The sequence below is a fragment of the Vulpes lagopus genome, chromosome 20 (genome assembly GCF_018345385.1).
Source record: "Vulpes lagopus strain Blue_001 chromosome 20, ASM1834538v1, whole genome shotgun sequence".
Lineage (NCBI taxonomy): Eukaryota > Metazoa > Chordata > Mammalia > Carnivora > Canidae > Vulpes > Vulpes lagopus.
This window is the reverse complement of record NC_054843.1, coordinates 3,134,203-3,149,766: the sequence shown is the minus strand read 5'-3', so window position 1 is coordinate 3,149,766 and position 15,564 is coordinate 3,134,203. Positions and strand designations below refer to the sequence as shown.

The following is a 15,564-nucleotide window of genomic DNA, read 5'->3' as shown; positions in this document are numbered from 1 at the left end:
CCCGGGCCTGTCCCTTTTAGCTCCCAGGATGGGCCTCCCTGTAAGGAGGGGGCCCTGCGATCAGAGCATCAGAGCTGTGCTGGGGAAAGGGAGGGTTGGGGTTCATCTCTGGTTGGTGCAAGCTTTCAATTTTTCCAGCAAGTGGGAAGCCCGGAAAGAAAGGTCGCAGCTCTGGGCAAGCAGGGCCCGTGACTGGTGAGGCTGCCCTGTCCCCTGCTGCCAGGCCTGGACACGCCCGGGGCCGCCCCGCCACGCAGCGGCTCTGCTTCCCTCCCCTGGGGCTGAAAACCAGGCCTGGAAAGGACCTGTCCTCGGTTGGCGCCTGCTTGCCTCCCCTCATTTGTGTGCCTCTCCCGGACTCCCCACAGGCTCTTTCAGAAGATGGAAGGGATGGGGGATGCCCTTGGGGCCAGGCAGCCAAGGATTCGGGAGCCTGCGCCCGGGCTGATGGGGAATCTGGAGCCTCCAGGCGACACGTCTGTGGTCGCAGGTCTGGGGCCACCGTCGCCTGGAAACACCCTCTCTCTGGGCTGAGAAACAGCCATCGTAATTTCCCACTGAAGCAAGTCTTATTTTAGAACCAAATTTGAGATTTGGGGTTTTTTCGGGGGGGGGGGGGTCTGGTCACGTTGGTGACCTTCATGGGTTAAACTGTGTGTCCCCAGAATCCCTAAGTTGAAGTCCAGACCCCCAGCTCCTCAGAATGTAGCCTTATTTGGAGACTGGGTCTCTTAAGAGGTGAGTAAGGGGAAGCGGGGGTGGCCAGACGCAATCTGACCGGTGTCCCTAGGAGAAGAGATCAGGACACACGCATGGGACAACCAGTGAGGACACGGGGAAGACGGCGTCACATGCCCGGGAGAGAGGCCTCGGGAGGAGCCCACGCCTGGGTCTCGGACCTCCAGCCTCCGGACTGTGAGATGACGCGTTCCTGTCGTGCTCCTTCGTCACAGCAGCCCTAGGACAACACAGTGCATTAGACACGTTGGTATAAACACCACAAATACAAGCCTCTAAGGTGTGCGGCAAACAGCTCCATCACCCAACAGGTTAAATACCCACCTCCACGCGCTTCCTCTCCTGAGCTTTATTTTCTTTTCTTCCTTTTTGGACTTATTTTTAAGCATTAAACATAAAAGTCTGACCTCCCGTGGGCGAGTTAGGTCGGTGTGAGGAGTAAAGGCAGGAACGCCGGTCCCCCGGGCGCCCTCCCGCTCCCGGCGTTGGAGAGGAGCCTTACTGCTGGGCTCTGTGGGCTCCTCTGCCCGCCCCCCCACTGGGTGTTCTGAGAGCCTCGGGGCCTTGCAGGTGCTCAGGGGCCACACAGCCCCCAAGCTTCCTCACGGAAGAGAGCCCACTGCCCTTCTCAGCCCTCGAGTACAGGGGCTTTGTCAACCTGCCCATTGGGAGCAAGACCAGGTACCCACCTGGGGTCACCACCCAGTGTTCCCAGAGCTGCTGTGTCTCCTCTGCAGGGCCAAGCTGGGCGGAGCGGGGGCAGGGCTTCTTCTCCACCCTGAGCCACTCTGTCACCTGGTTTCAGGGGCTCACAAAACCCTACGGACAGCCCTAGCTGGCACCTCCATCCTACAGGCCCCCAGCTCAGTCCAAGGAGCCACGGAGGGTAGAGGTGGGGAGCACAGAGAGCAGAGCCCCCTCCCTGCAGCTTGGACACTGACAGCAAACCATCAGTACCCGCAGATGCCGGGACCACAGACCTGGAGCCCCAAGAAAATCAACCGAAATCCTAGGACCTCAAGAAGAGCATCCAGTAACCTGCCTGAGCTCCAAGATGAAGCTCAGACGTCGATGGGTTTCATGTACACCAGCATCATCAGGAGACATGGTGACAGATGACGTCCCATGTACACGGCAGCGACATCAGGACATGAAATGCCCAGGACATTTGAACGGAAGACGCCTGAGAACGGAAACGTGCCATTGTGGGGCAGAGAGGGAGACTGGTCTGGTTGGACAAGCACAGTAAGGGGGACACGGCCCCACATTAATCCACAAAATGCTCACCGAGGCCTCCTGGGTGCCCGTGACTCGTTGCACAACTGTGTGTCCCGGGGTTCAAGACCTTAGCACTGCGGACGTCTGGGGACAGTAAGTCTGTGCTGTGGGGGGAGGGGGTGCCCTGTGGGGTGTTCAGCAGCACCCCTGGCCTTGACCCAGGAAGATGCCCCTTTGACAGTTAACACTAATAACCAGAAATGTCTCCAGATCTTGCCAAACACGCCCTGGGGAGCAAAATCGTGCCCATCGAAAACCCCTGACGAGTTCCCTGGGCCCTGGGCCCAGCTCTTGGGCGCACGTGACAGCACAGGGGTGCGGGGGGAGCTGGCCTAACTCCTTCACACCCTTGCTGAGTGTGCGCGCTGTAGGTCGATCTTGAGCGCGTGGTGCTCCGGCTCTGTGAAATGAGGACACAAGACATCCAGGCACACGAACCCGGCCTTCGGAAGCTGCCAGTGCAGACGCGAGCCTGGGTGGGGACGCGGGGGGGGCCGGGGCGCCAAGCCCAGCGAGAGTCTGCGGGGCGTGCTGTTCTGCGGCATCCGATGCCAGACGAGCCTTATTGGTGGCATTTTTGTCCGTGTGACCAACCCCCCCCCCAACACATACCACCTCCCAGCTTCTAGATCTGGAAAGTGTGCCTCCAACATCAGAAGGCTGCAGAGTCCTCGGGCCGGGGTCTGATCCCAGCACAGCTGAACACTACGCAGAGGCGTCCCCGTCCTGCGCCTCCCCACGCGCCCCACGGGCCCACACATGGTGCACGCACGCGGGTGTGTGGACTCGCGACAAGTAGTTTCCACTAACGAAGGAGACATTCATCGGTCAACGTATATGAACACCAACGAGAGAAGTGTTCGAAGGAGCTGCGTCGGGCCTCGGGAGCCCCGAGTGTGGCCCCATTCTTTCTCTTGCCCGCCGTGACCTTAGGCAGGACCTCTGCAGGCCTGGCAACAGCCGAGGAAGGGTTGTTGCCCAAGCAGCGAGCAGTGAACGCGTTTGTGGGGTGTGCTGCTTTCCAGGGCTGATTCCCCGCCGCCGACGTTTTAACGACTGATTCCCAAAATGCTTGGAAATGTGGAAATCAGCCTTGGTGAGCTGCTAGTAGAGCCCACGGCTGCCAGCAGGCACGGGCGTTGTTCCTTGGGGAGGAGACGCCGGGGCGGGCCGGTCCGGGACCCCCACAGCGGGCACTGCAGGCTCTGCTCGCCTCCTGCCAGGAAACCACAGTCTCCCCGGCGAAGCGGGGGAAGAGGGAGCGAGATGTGGGCCCCGGGCAGGGTCAGGAGAGGGGCGATGGGGGACACTGGAGCCAGGAGGGAAGCAGAGCCGGGGCAGGGGTAGGGGTCACAGGGGAAAGGCTGGGGTCTGGGCAGACGGTTCAATCCTGGGGTCCCTCTGAGCTCCCTGCCCGGCCCACGCCTCTGGCACCTGGACCATGCCTGGGAGGGACCCCCACCCCCTGATGGTCTCCCCAGCTTCTCTGTTCAACGGGACGCCTCTGCCTCTACTAGCCCCCTTGGCTCGGCCACACCAGGAAGCCCCACGAAGCCAGCACGCCGGACACTGGGAGCAAATTTGCAGGTGGGCGTCCGGCTGAATTATGAGAGACTTGGGGGATTTTACAGACGCTCCATCGCACGTGTAACCGGGATCCAGCTGTGTCAAGAGGTGCTCGCAAGTTGCTGCAGAACATTTCAGCCCAGTTTGCTTCCAAGCAAATGCCACTTCCAGCTGTTGAGAACCATTTGCTCCTAAAACTTAAGCTCCCCAGAATAAGCTAAGAATCACACACACACACACACACACACACACACACACACACCATCTTCTTAGCGAAGGCTGCAAACAAAGAAGCTCTCTAGGAAGACATTCGGAAAATGAACGATCTCCAAGTGCCTGATTTCTCCTTCTCTCCCCAAAAGTGTGTTTCTTCGCCTGAACTCATTGATCTTTCCGGGCGTGCCATCCCTAAGGAGGTGAAAACTTCCTCAGTGCAATAAACCAAAGTAGTTTCCAAAGAAGCTACCGCACAAAACCAACATAAACCCCAAAGGAGAAATGCCCGTGAGCCGGCCAGCTGCCGGGGGCCCCCCACCCCAAACACCTCCCAGAAGGGCAGCGCAGTCCAGGTTAGTGACGGATTTTGGAACATGTGCGTTTTATTTGCCCTCAGGGGTTCAGGGGTCCTTGGACCGCTTTGCTGTCCTTGATCTGGGCACGGCGAGCAAGGCCTGAGCGTGTGACCTGGTTCAGCAGCAGAGGCCCGAGAGCCCGGGGAACTATATATAACCAGCCCTGGGGAAAGGTGAGGAAACCCCCAAATAAGTCATTCACTATCTTGCTTCTCAAACACTCGTGCTCCGTTGGGCATCAGCTGGGAGCTTGTTAGGAATGCAGAGGCCCAGGCCTCTCACCGGCCCGCTGGACCAGAGGCTGCATTCTAGCACCGTGAGCTCTGGGCCCAAGCTCTTGCTGCCCCAATCCAGATGTGGGGGAAAAACCACATCATTTCCCCGCAGGCGGTGTGGGGGGCGCGCCTCTGCTCCGCTCTCACAGGACTAGAACGGGGTGGGCCAAGGTCCTGGCGGCGGACGTCTAGGCTGGGACTCCCAGAGGTGCCCTGGCAAGTGGGGCTGCCTGGGTGCATCCCAAACAAACCGCTTACCTCCCTTCAGTTTGTCACTCAGTAAAATCCCAACTACGGGGAAGCTAGGGGCGTGGATACGGTTTCACCTGGTGGTCATTCCGTCCTCCCGACGGCCGGGGAAGAGGACCGCTGGACGGACGTGCATCCAGCGACAGGGCTCAGGCAGCGGAGAGGCGCCCCAAGGGTGCACGCACAGCGCGGCTCGGGCTGGGCCTGAGCGATGCAGCGGGCACAGGGTGGGCTCACAAACCTGGCAGGTGCCCCCCAGACTCTACCTCCCAGAAACGTTCCTTTAGCTGTAGTTGTGGAGCGTCTACACTGTGCCAGGCTCTGTGCCAAGGGCTACATATGCGGTGGCCGAGCTGGATGCCTTCCAGTCGCCTCTCTGCCCTCAGGCTGACCCGTCTTGTGAGGTTTCCCTCATCGTTGTAAATAGTTCCTTCCAAACTGCCCTCACCTGGGTGTGCTCCTTCCTGCTGCGACCTTGTCATCCGGACAAGAGAGGCTCAAGAAACAGTCCCTCCCATTATCAGATCCTGGATTACTCACACGTGCAACGGGTACGTGGTCATCTCCCTGCTGCTTGGGGGAGGGTGTAGGTCCCCCACGGCGTGCATAGCACCCCTCTTGCTCACAGCGGCACTGGTGGTGGCAAGGGATGGGGGCACCCCTGTCTGTGGCTCTGTTACCATAGCAACTAGTAATAACCCAGACTGTGTGGCCACCGGGCCTCTTGGGGTCATGGAGGCACACACCCAGGGAGAGAGAAACCCAAAACTGTGGACACAGAAACAAGACCAAGCGTGGGGAGTCAGCGGTGCTCTTCCACTGGTCACCCGGCAGAGGAGCTGAGGACCAAGCATGGGTCTGATTGATTTTAAAGGAGGCAGAGCCGAGGGCCAATGGGGTGCTCCATCCCATCAGAGTACTTCCAGGGGAGGGTACTGGAGGAAGTGAAAGGTGTGGACACACAGTGGAGACATTTGAGCAGAAATGGAGGCTGAAGATTTGGAAAAGCAAATTTCCCTGAAGCCCTACTGTCTGCAGAGGGGCATCCCCTCCCCTCTCCCCTCTCTCTTCCTTTCCTCTCCTCTCCCTCCTCCCTCTCTCCTCTGCTTCCCTCCACTGCCCTCCCCCAAAAGCCTTCCCACACCTGCTCCTGGGGAGGTTGCCTCAGATCTGGTGCCAGTTCTCAGGACACCCACCGGCAGAAACCCGGCAGCAAGTGCCAGACCAGATGGGATGGAAGGAGCTGAGATTTGCTGAAGCGTCTGACACAGGTGCCTTGGCCTGGGATTCCCATGTTGGGATTTACAGACCTGAAGGTGCAGGTAATAAGTTACCAGGTTGACTACTTGAGGCCTGAACAGGACTGTGTAGAGTCAATGAGGTCAAGCTCTTTGAGGCGCTGGCCTGCCGTTTGGGACAGAAGTCAAAGGCTCGGGGACACAGAAGTATGGAAATGGATCTGTTCTTTGGGAGTGACTCATAGCTTCACCCCTGCGGGGGCCCAGAGAACAAGAAGATTGCAGGGGAGTCCTTACAGAGCCCTGGGAGGTTGTCTTCTGCAGCCCGGAGGGGATGCTGGGGGGCACAGGGCTGGCACCAAATTCTGATCTCAGCAGGAATAATGGGATCCCAGAGGGGGAGCAGCGCCCCCGCCCCACCAGCCACCAGGGACCAGGCCAGCCGAACCCCTGGAGAAGGTGCATGGAGAGCAAGGCAACAGCATCTTGACGCACTGGCACATGTGCTGCTGGCTCCTTGCTCACAGGGTCCCCGAACACGAAGGAGATGCCTGCAAAGCGCCATGTGACCTGTTGAGGTGTGAGAAGCCCTGGTCGGCCAACAAGGAACCCGACCGGTGACTCCTTCCCAGATCCCAGACCTAAGCCAGTTTCCTACACGCTGTTCACACCTCTCATAGGGAGACACTTCACCAGGAGTTGCCCTGTGTTGGGAGTGTCATCTGTGTCCTGCTCGGATCCCAGTCTGAGGACAATGCCTTCAGGGGCCTTCCATTCCCATGGGGACAGTGGCCGTTCCACAGGCCATAACAATAAATACATTAGGAAGCTCTCCTTACCCGAGGACAAGGGGACAAAGAAAAGCCACCCCAAGACAGTCCAGGTAAAACAGAAACCCAAATTCAAAGTACACAGTGAAAGCTTCAGCTTGATTATAGACTCTGTCTTGATAAAATAAAAATGATGAGCATAGGTCACCTTTACCTTGTACTTACCAAGAGGTAAATTATGCAAAATCATAGCTGTGCCCGGCCAAGATTTCATACCAAGCTGATTAGAGTTGCCGCCTTCCCCAGTGGTGGGCTTTCCCGCCTCAGCCTGGAACTCCCTGATCGGCGCTAGTGGGCGGCCGGCATGACGAGACCCACGGCCCTCGCGCGGGAAGGTGACCTTGCCTGAAACGACTCTTCATCTTTCGCCAATAACTTCCTTGTCCCGTCCGTTTCTGCCGACAAAAGCCTTCCATTCTGTACAACTCCTCGGAGCTCCCTTGCATTTGTCAGGTGGGATGCAGCCCCGATCGTGAATCCTCCAACAAAGCCAATTAGACCTTCAAATTCACTCGGTTGACTTTTTGTTCTTTTATCATCCTAAAATCCTTGTGATGTCGTAGGTGATAGGAGATATTTGGTGTATGACCCTGGTTCCTGGCACAAAGCTCCTAGATCTCCTGGGGGTTCCTGGGTGATACGATGGCCCCCGGATGGCCTTACCTGCCTGCCCAGAACTGAGACCAAACCAAATCAGCAAGCAAGAACTGGCATCTGGGCACCTGGCAGGAGAGCCCTGAGAGGCCGGATCCCTGGTTAGAAAGAAGGGTGCTTAGACAGGCTCCAGGCCATCCCTCTGGGTTGGTGGGGAGAAGAATGGGCGGGTGGAAGAGCTTGTCTGAGATGGGGCCCCAAAAGCCTCCTCACCCAGGAAGGCAATCACGCAGGGCAGGATGTAGCTGCCAGGACGGCTCCAGCGGAGGGAACAGCTCTGAGGAAACAGAGGCCAAGGAGACAAAGCCACGGGGCTGGCGGAGGCCAGGGGACTGCCTCGGCCTTGGAAATCCTGGAATATGAACCATTTCCACATTGGGGTCAAGAGGAACGTCATAATCATTTCATTTGAGACAAAGACATTTGGCGAACAGAAGTCTGCTGTCCCCAACATCACACACGGCAGGCTCCGCACCTGGTAAGCTCCTTCAGGACCCAGCCCTCCTGGGGAACAGCTATGCAGTCCGCAGAAGTTACAAAACAAGGCCCTGATGCCAGTGGAGAGGGAACAAAGGGCAGCCAGCTTCTAGAAGAGAGCTGCTGGAAAAGCTGGTAAGCGGGACTTCCATTCATGCGAACGCAGCCTGCAGCCGCACAGAGCGATCCCAGCCTCCACGGCCCCCGCCCGGCCCGAAGCGTCAGAGGACTGGGTGAGGGGCAGCAGCAGCCCCGGAAAATGAGCACAGAATCTGAGGAGCAGAAAAACCCAGAAAGGAAGACACTCAAATCCTATGGATACATCTGCCCGATTCGATGGACCAGACTTCGAGGTTCTGCTCATCAAGGACTCGGACCAAGAAAACCGAGGCGAGCCAGTGAATGACTGAAAACACGCCTCTGGCGGGGGACCTATTTCCAGAATAACGATCTTTACAATCCAAAACGTAAGACAAGCCATTTAAAAACCGGAACAGTATTTGAACAGACGTTTCACAAAGCATGACATGTAAACACCCCAAAAGCCCGTGCTTGAACGCTCAGTATCACTCGCGTTAGCTCGGAAGGGCAGGGGGGACGCGACTGACAAAGTCTGAATAAAGATGTGTGGAGTGAGGGAATTCCATCAAATCATATCAATGTGGGATTTCCCGATTTTGCTTACACGGTGGTCTCGTACGAGGATGTTCCTATTTTCATAAAATACACCCTGAAACACTTGGGCGTATCCTACCCTCAAATGATTCTGAAGAACGTACCATCTACCGTAGCCCACCTCCCCGTGGTTCTGCCCAGTTCTGCAGCAGTTACTGCAGTTGAGAGAAAAACCCTCTGAAGCCTGAGCTGTAACACCAGCTTAGATTTCTCTTTCTTTTTTTAAAGATTTTATTTACTTATTCATGAGAGACACAGAGAGAGAGAGAGAGAGAGGCAGAGACACAGGCAGAGGGAGAAGCAGGCTCCATGCAGGGAGCCCGATGCAGGACTCGATCCCAGGACCCCCGGGTCATGCCCTGAGCCAAAGGCAGACGCTCAACCACTGAGCCACCCAGGCGTCCCTTAGATTTCTTTCGAAGTCAGCATGACCGTACGTACATTTTGCTCAAACTAAAAGCCTGACTTACGGCCCGCCGCCCACGCATCGTGCACTTGCTCTGTGAATAAGCTAAAGGAAAACCATCCTGTCCTTGAGATACCTATCGAAGCTCCTGCTCCCGCATTCCTTTACGATAAAACTCGTGATTCCTGCCTGTATGCTAAACTATGAATTTTGAGAGTTTACAGGATGAAAAAAACAAAAAAAGCATATAACCCTGTAAAAACTGTCCATTCTCATTTCTTCTGTGCAAAGAGCGTGTTTCCTAGGCAGCTGTCCTAACCTGGGCTCGAAGAAAACTCTTCTTTCTTTCTTTTAGAGATTCTAAAAGGTTTGCTCACCTTGTGTCGACACAGCCAAACACCATCCAGAAGCAGATGGCGTGTCATTGGAAGGTCAAAAGTAGCCTCACCCCAGGTCACAGGATGCACCTCATTCACCTCACTTCGCCCCGTCGCACGGGCATCTTATTCTCTCCCGCCGTCACAAGAAGGGTGAGCTCAGTGCAGCAAGATATTACGTGCGACAGAGACCACATTCACGCAACTTTCCTCATGCTGTGTTGTTATAATTGTTCCACGTGGTTATTAGTTACTATTGCTAATCTCTTATGGTGCCTGAGTTATAAGTTAAACTTTCTTACGTGTATGTATGTATAGAACAGAGTCTAGACAGAGCTCTAGTCTTCACCAAGGGTCCTGAGATGGTACTTTTGGAACACGCCAAGGCCGTGCCTTGTCAGTTGAGTTGGGGATGGGTTTGACCGTGTGGGTTTCCAGAATATATGTATGTTCCTGGTTCGTAGTAACTTCCACATGTAACTCAGTTCTTGCCACCTGCTCTGGAATAGCTCCCAGAAATACTCCTGCCACCCATTTTGGTGACTTGCCCGGCCTTCCGACACGTAAGTATGGTGAAGTGAGTAAGTATGGTCAGACCTCCATCTCCCTTTGTCCCGTGGGGTTAGCCCCACATCTGTGAGAGTGGAGGAACGAGGTTTGAGGAGCACAGCACCAGGCTCTATTCTGAGCATAGTACTTCAGTCATCAGACACATAAAGTTGGACTCTCTCCTGTCCAGAACGTGATGATGCAGCATGTACAATATTGGTGCAAATCACACACAATAGGATTTTATCAGACTGTATGTTGGTGGTGCACAATCCTGAGGAAGTTTCATGAGCCGCGAGATGTGGGATGTGAAGGTCAATGCTTTATCCCCCTTGATGGTCAGTAATTATAATCCACACTAAAGGAACAGCTGTGATGACCTCACTAATCTCCCTATGGGAAATCTTTTTTTAAAGATGTTATTTATTTATTCATGAGAGACACAGAGAGAGAGAGAGAGAGAGAGGCAGAGACACAGGCAGAGGGAGAAGCAGGCTCCACGCAGGGAGCCTGATGTGGGACTCGATCCCGGGTCTCCAGGATCATGCCCCGGGCTGAAGGCAGCACTAAACCACTGAGCCACCCAGGGATCCCCTCCCTATGGGAAATCTTGCAAAATTATTGTCATAGGAAGAGGCAAGAGTATGCTGACAAAAAAAAAGTACAAGTGTTAGAATATCAATATTCTAATAGTTTTCTACATGTGCTATCTGTGGATTTGCCAGCTTTTTTTTAGTGTGAATTTTTTTTTGGAATTTCTTATTCTAAAACAGTGTCTTAATGCAATTTTATATTCATAATGCTCTGTGCATTTTTGTACGGAGGCCTGGATCATAACGCATTGTTCTTAAAGGGGGTCCATGTTTTGGGACCTAATGACCAGATGCAGAGTATGGCGCTGGGCACGTCAACTACAGAGAGCATTCTGCGTGAACTGAAGACACCGCCCTCCAAGTGACTCTGGGGATGGAGGAGGATGGGTGATGTGAAGCTGGGGAGATGGGAGACGTGGAAAGGGGCTCTTCCAGAAGTGTGTGGCTTCACAGTGGTGCTGGGAGAGCCAGGAGGGACCCAGACAGTGTGGGTGTGGACTAGGCATCAGCCCCCCACCCATCGGGGGACCTGAAGGGTGTGCACCCCAGAGCAGAGCCATGCCTTGGGTAGCCCTGTCCCTCAACCATCTGCAGGGACCCCTGAAATCCACGCTAGGATGTTGAAGCCAAAGGAATGGGCAGGAGCGCCCCCTCCAATGGCAGCTGATGGTTTCTTGCCCAAGCCTAAAGTTTATTTTTTTAAGACTTCCTTTCTTCTTCCCTTCCTTCCTTCCTTCCTTCCTTCCTTCCTTCCTTCCTTCGAGAGAGAGAGAGAGAGAGAGAAAGAGAGAGAGCTGGGGAGAGAGGAGCAGAGGAATAAGCAGACTCCACACTGAGCATAGAGCCTTATGTGAGGTTCCGTTCCACAACCCCGAGATCATGACCTGAACTGAAATCAAGAGTCACTCAACCAACTGAGCCCCCCCAGGTGCCCCACCCAAAGTCTACCTACCTTGCTGTGTTCTGTGCACGTTAAAGACAGAATTACTTTCTGGGTGTCTTTGTAGCTCTCTCGAGGCAGATTTGAGAGAAGCTTTAGTGAGTAGTTACTCTACCAGAGCAGCCAGAAGGCCACTCCCATGAGCCACCTCCTGCAGAGTTGGGGGTACGGGGGTACGTGACCTCTTTCTTTATCCCAGGAGAAAACAGGGCTGCACAACCACAGCCGAATAACCTGGAGACTTCCAGCTTAAGGAACCCACAGAGGCTCATCCATAAACAAAGGATGAGGAAGAAATTTATTCATATCATACACTACTTAACTAAAAAGAAAGAGTAATAATGGACTAGCATAAACTAGCCAAATAACAGAGCGTTTTCGTGATACGGTCTCCTATTATTCCCGCTTCCTTCGCCTCACTCTGGCAGCTCTGATTGTTTACTTTCCTCTTCTTCAAAACTAACAATGCCTAAGGGGAGAAAAGAAACATGAGTATATTCCAGAATTTTCTCTTTGGAAATTCTGTGTGCTAACAAATCTTTTGCAATGAATAATATTATAAATACTAAGCACTTATGGGGCCAAAAAATACAACGTTAAATTTTATCTTATACAGACTTTCATAGTTTTTCTTTGGTACCAGAGTTAGGAGTTCGTTGGGCTGACAGTCAGGGAGTCAGGGCCAGGGTCCCCAACAAGAAAATACGGAGTCAGGACAGCTAAGATAAAACGGCACCGACATCCTATTTTGTAGCTTAGACGGGACCAGACTAGCATTCTGCTCTGTAGCCTTTGCAGAAGTGACTTCTGCAAAAGTCCTAAAATAAGACAATTAACCACAAATCATTTGTCAATATCACAGGTAAGGGGCAATTAAGACCTAAGCCCCCAAATGTAGCAAAAATAATAATAATAATAATAATAATAATAATAATAATAATAAAAATTAAAAAAAAACCCATAAGCACACGGACATTAGCTTAGGTAGGTACGACTCAGCACACCCTGAGATTTGAGACAGCTCCTCAGAAGAGCTCATGAACACCCCTCAACTTAGGAACTCCAAGGGCAGCTCTCTCGGGTCCCCTTCCCTCTCCGGGAGCTTTATACTCTTGCTCAATAAACTTTGCTTTGCTGCCCAGCACTCTTCGTCTCGTCTACCCCTTCATTCTCTGAAGTGACGTGACCAAGGACCCCGGTGCTAAGGGGTCACAAATCCTGCGACACCAGCAACAAACTAAGCAGAAGCTTTCTCCGAAGAAACTGCTGAGGACATTCGCGCGCGAGTGAGCTCAGTAAGCACCTTTGCCTGCACGCGCCGTCCAAATAGGACCAGCTTTACAAACGCGAGGCGTTACCGTGCGGCCCTTGCGTCAACGAAAAGAAAGGCAGGGACTGGCTACGTTCTGATAAGACGCTATCTCAGAAGTATCATGAAATTCAGAGTTATTTTTTTCTTGTGAAGCAAAGTCTGTAGCTCTCACTGCTGGCGATGAAAAGAGATCAGTAGGGTGAACTTCAGACATAATATAGGAATCCCGTTAAATCTTGAGTTTTTGTGATTCTCATGCGATGTTTGCTACCCAGGCCCACTGTTTACTTAGGCCCGTTTTTCATTTAAGGCACTCTGACATGTTGGCGCCTACCCGGAAGGTGCCAGTAGCACTGTCCCTCCCCTCTGCCCACTGCCCTGCCCAGCCCCCAAGTCTCCAGACAGAGCCAAGTGTCCCCCAAGGACACACCCTGGGAGCTAAAGGAAACGCCCCTTTGCCCAGGGCTGAATCACGAGTCTGCAGCTCAGGTGCCAGCTCGTCCTGAGGGCGTGGACTCGGCCCAATTTCCCAGCCAGGCCCCAGAGACTCTCATCCTCAGTACTGCTCCTGCCTGTCCCCTCCTTCTGCTCCCACCCCTATGGCTTCTGGGTGGGTAAGGCCTCACCTCCTGAGGGAGCCCCTGCCTCCTGCCTGCCTGGCCCCAGGGCACCCATCCCCACCGTCCCCCCTCACTGCCCTCAGGGTCAAGTCCAATGCCATGGTGAGCCCTCAAAGAAAAGTCCATCAGAAAGATTTATCTCCTCACTTTCTTGGCCAAGTGACCTGCCCTGCTCCCCATACCCACCCTGTCCTCAGACTTGCACTCTCCCTGGGGGCATTTCCCTCTGGTTGCTCCCTTCTCACCACTCCAGCCTTGCAACTCGCCTGAGGTATGTCCTCTCAGAAATACCTCTGATGCTGCCGCAGTTGCTCCTTGCACCTTCCTGTACACAGCAGTCAGCAACAGTCACACAACAGGCACACAGCGGTCACATAGTGGCCACACAGCAGGTACACAGGGGGTACATGGTGGTCACCAGGCACACACGTAGTGGGCACACAGCAGGCACACTGTACTCACACAGCAGGCACATAGTGGTCACACAGCAGGTACACAGTGGACACATAGTGGTCACCAGGCACACATGTAGTGAGCACACAGCAGGCACACAGTGGCCACACAGTAGGTACACAGTGGGCACATAGTGGTCACCAGGCACACACGTAGTGAGCACACAGCAGGCACACTGTACTCACACAGCAGGCACATAGTGGTCACACAGCAGGTACACAGTGGACACATAGTGGTCACCAGGCACACACGTAGTGAGCACACAGCAGGCACACAGTGGCCACACAGTAGGTACACAGTGGGCACATAGTGGTCACCAGGCACACACGTAGTGAGCACACAGCAGGCACACTGTACTCACACAACAGGCACACAGCAGGCACATAGTGGTCACACAGCAGGTACACAGTGGGTACATGGTGGTCACCAGGCACACACGTAGTGGGCACACAGCAGGTACACAGTAGGCACACAGCAGGCACACAGCAGGCACATAGCACTCACACAGCAGGTACACAGTGGGTACATGGTGGTCACCAGGCACGCACGTAGTGGGCACACAGCAGGCACACAGCAGGCACACAGCAGGCACATAGCGCTCACACAGCAGGTACACAGTGGGTACATGGTGGTCACCAGGCACACACGTAGTGGGCACACAGCAGGTACACAGTAGGCACACAGCAGGCACACAGCAGGCACACAGCAGGCACATAGCACTCACACAGCTGGTACACAGTAGGCACACAGCAGGCACACAGCAGGCACACAGCAGGCACATAGCACTCACACAGCAGGTACACAGTGGGTACATGGTGGTCACCAGGCACGCACGTAGTGGGCACACAGCAGGCACACAGCAGGCACATAGCGCTCACACAGCAGGTACACAGTGGGTACATGGTGGTCACCAGGCACGCACGTAGTGGGCACACAGCAGGCACACTGTACTCACACAGCAGGCACACAGCAGGCACATAGTGGTCACACAGCAGGAACACAGTGGGCACAGAGCAGGCACACGGCAGTCAAGTCACTGATTCTCCACTCACTTCCCATCAGGCCCTTGGTGCCTCCCAATTCCCCCCAGCCAGGCAAGCACAGCTCCACCTGTCGGAAGTGCTCCGCCTCAGCCAACGCCTCCACGTATGGAGCATTCGTGTGCCATTTAAATGCTCTTCAGACGCAGGCATCCAACATCCTCACGGATCTCAGGGCACATGATACAGAAGCAGGATGCAGGGAGTATGAGAAAGAGGCCATCCGGGTGCTAACGGGAAAGCCTGGTGTCTGGCCCCTGTGCTCTCAGCCACAGGCCACCCAGCTCCCGGCACGAGTTTCTGCGCTGCACCACTAGGGTAGTCAGAACCACTGGCCAACAAAACCCTAATTCTATGTGCACCTAAAGTATTTAGATTGAAACCTGTTTTACAGGAGTTAATTATTTCAGATATTATCTTCAAAACAATGCTGAGTACGAACCTTCAAACAAGAGATTTGCTCTTAATTTGCAATAGAGACAAACCAAGTGGCATGGGGTCCCTGACCCAGAAACCACTGTCTGGAGCCAGCTGTTCCCAGACCGCTGGTTCCCTCACCACCAAGATACCAGCCTTAAACCAGACGTAAGAAACTGGGTTTCAATAAGAAAGCCCTCTATGAACTTCCTTGTGGTGCCCACAGCACTTGGAAGGTTTTAGAAGATTCTAGGAACCTGAAGCCCCAAGCAGACAGAAGGTCAATCCCTGGCCTGTGACCTGCA

General features: G+C 54.3%; 1 protein-coding gene across 2 annotated transcripts in view; it reads right to left on the bottom strand.

The window, feature by feature from the left end:
- Positions 1-658: 658 nt before the first annotated feature.
- Positions 659-15,564, bottom strand: part of RSPH1 (radial spoke head component 1) — a 30,841-nt gene continuing 15,935 nt past the window's right edge. Inside the window, exon 9 of one of the 2 annotated variants that reach the window (XM_041735188.1) lies at positions 659-958. In XM_041735188.1, coding sequence (XP_041591122.1) covers positions 948-958 — 11 coding nt within the window. In that variant the 3' untranslated portion in view covers positions 659-947. Of the gene's footprint in view, positions 959-11,794; positions 11,887-15,564 lie in introns of those variants that run through there. The other variant, XM_041735187.1, reaches the window with a different exon arrangement.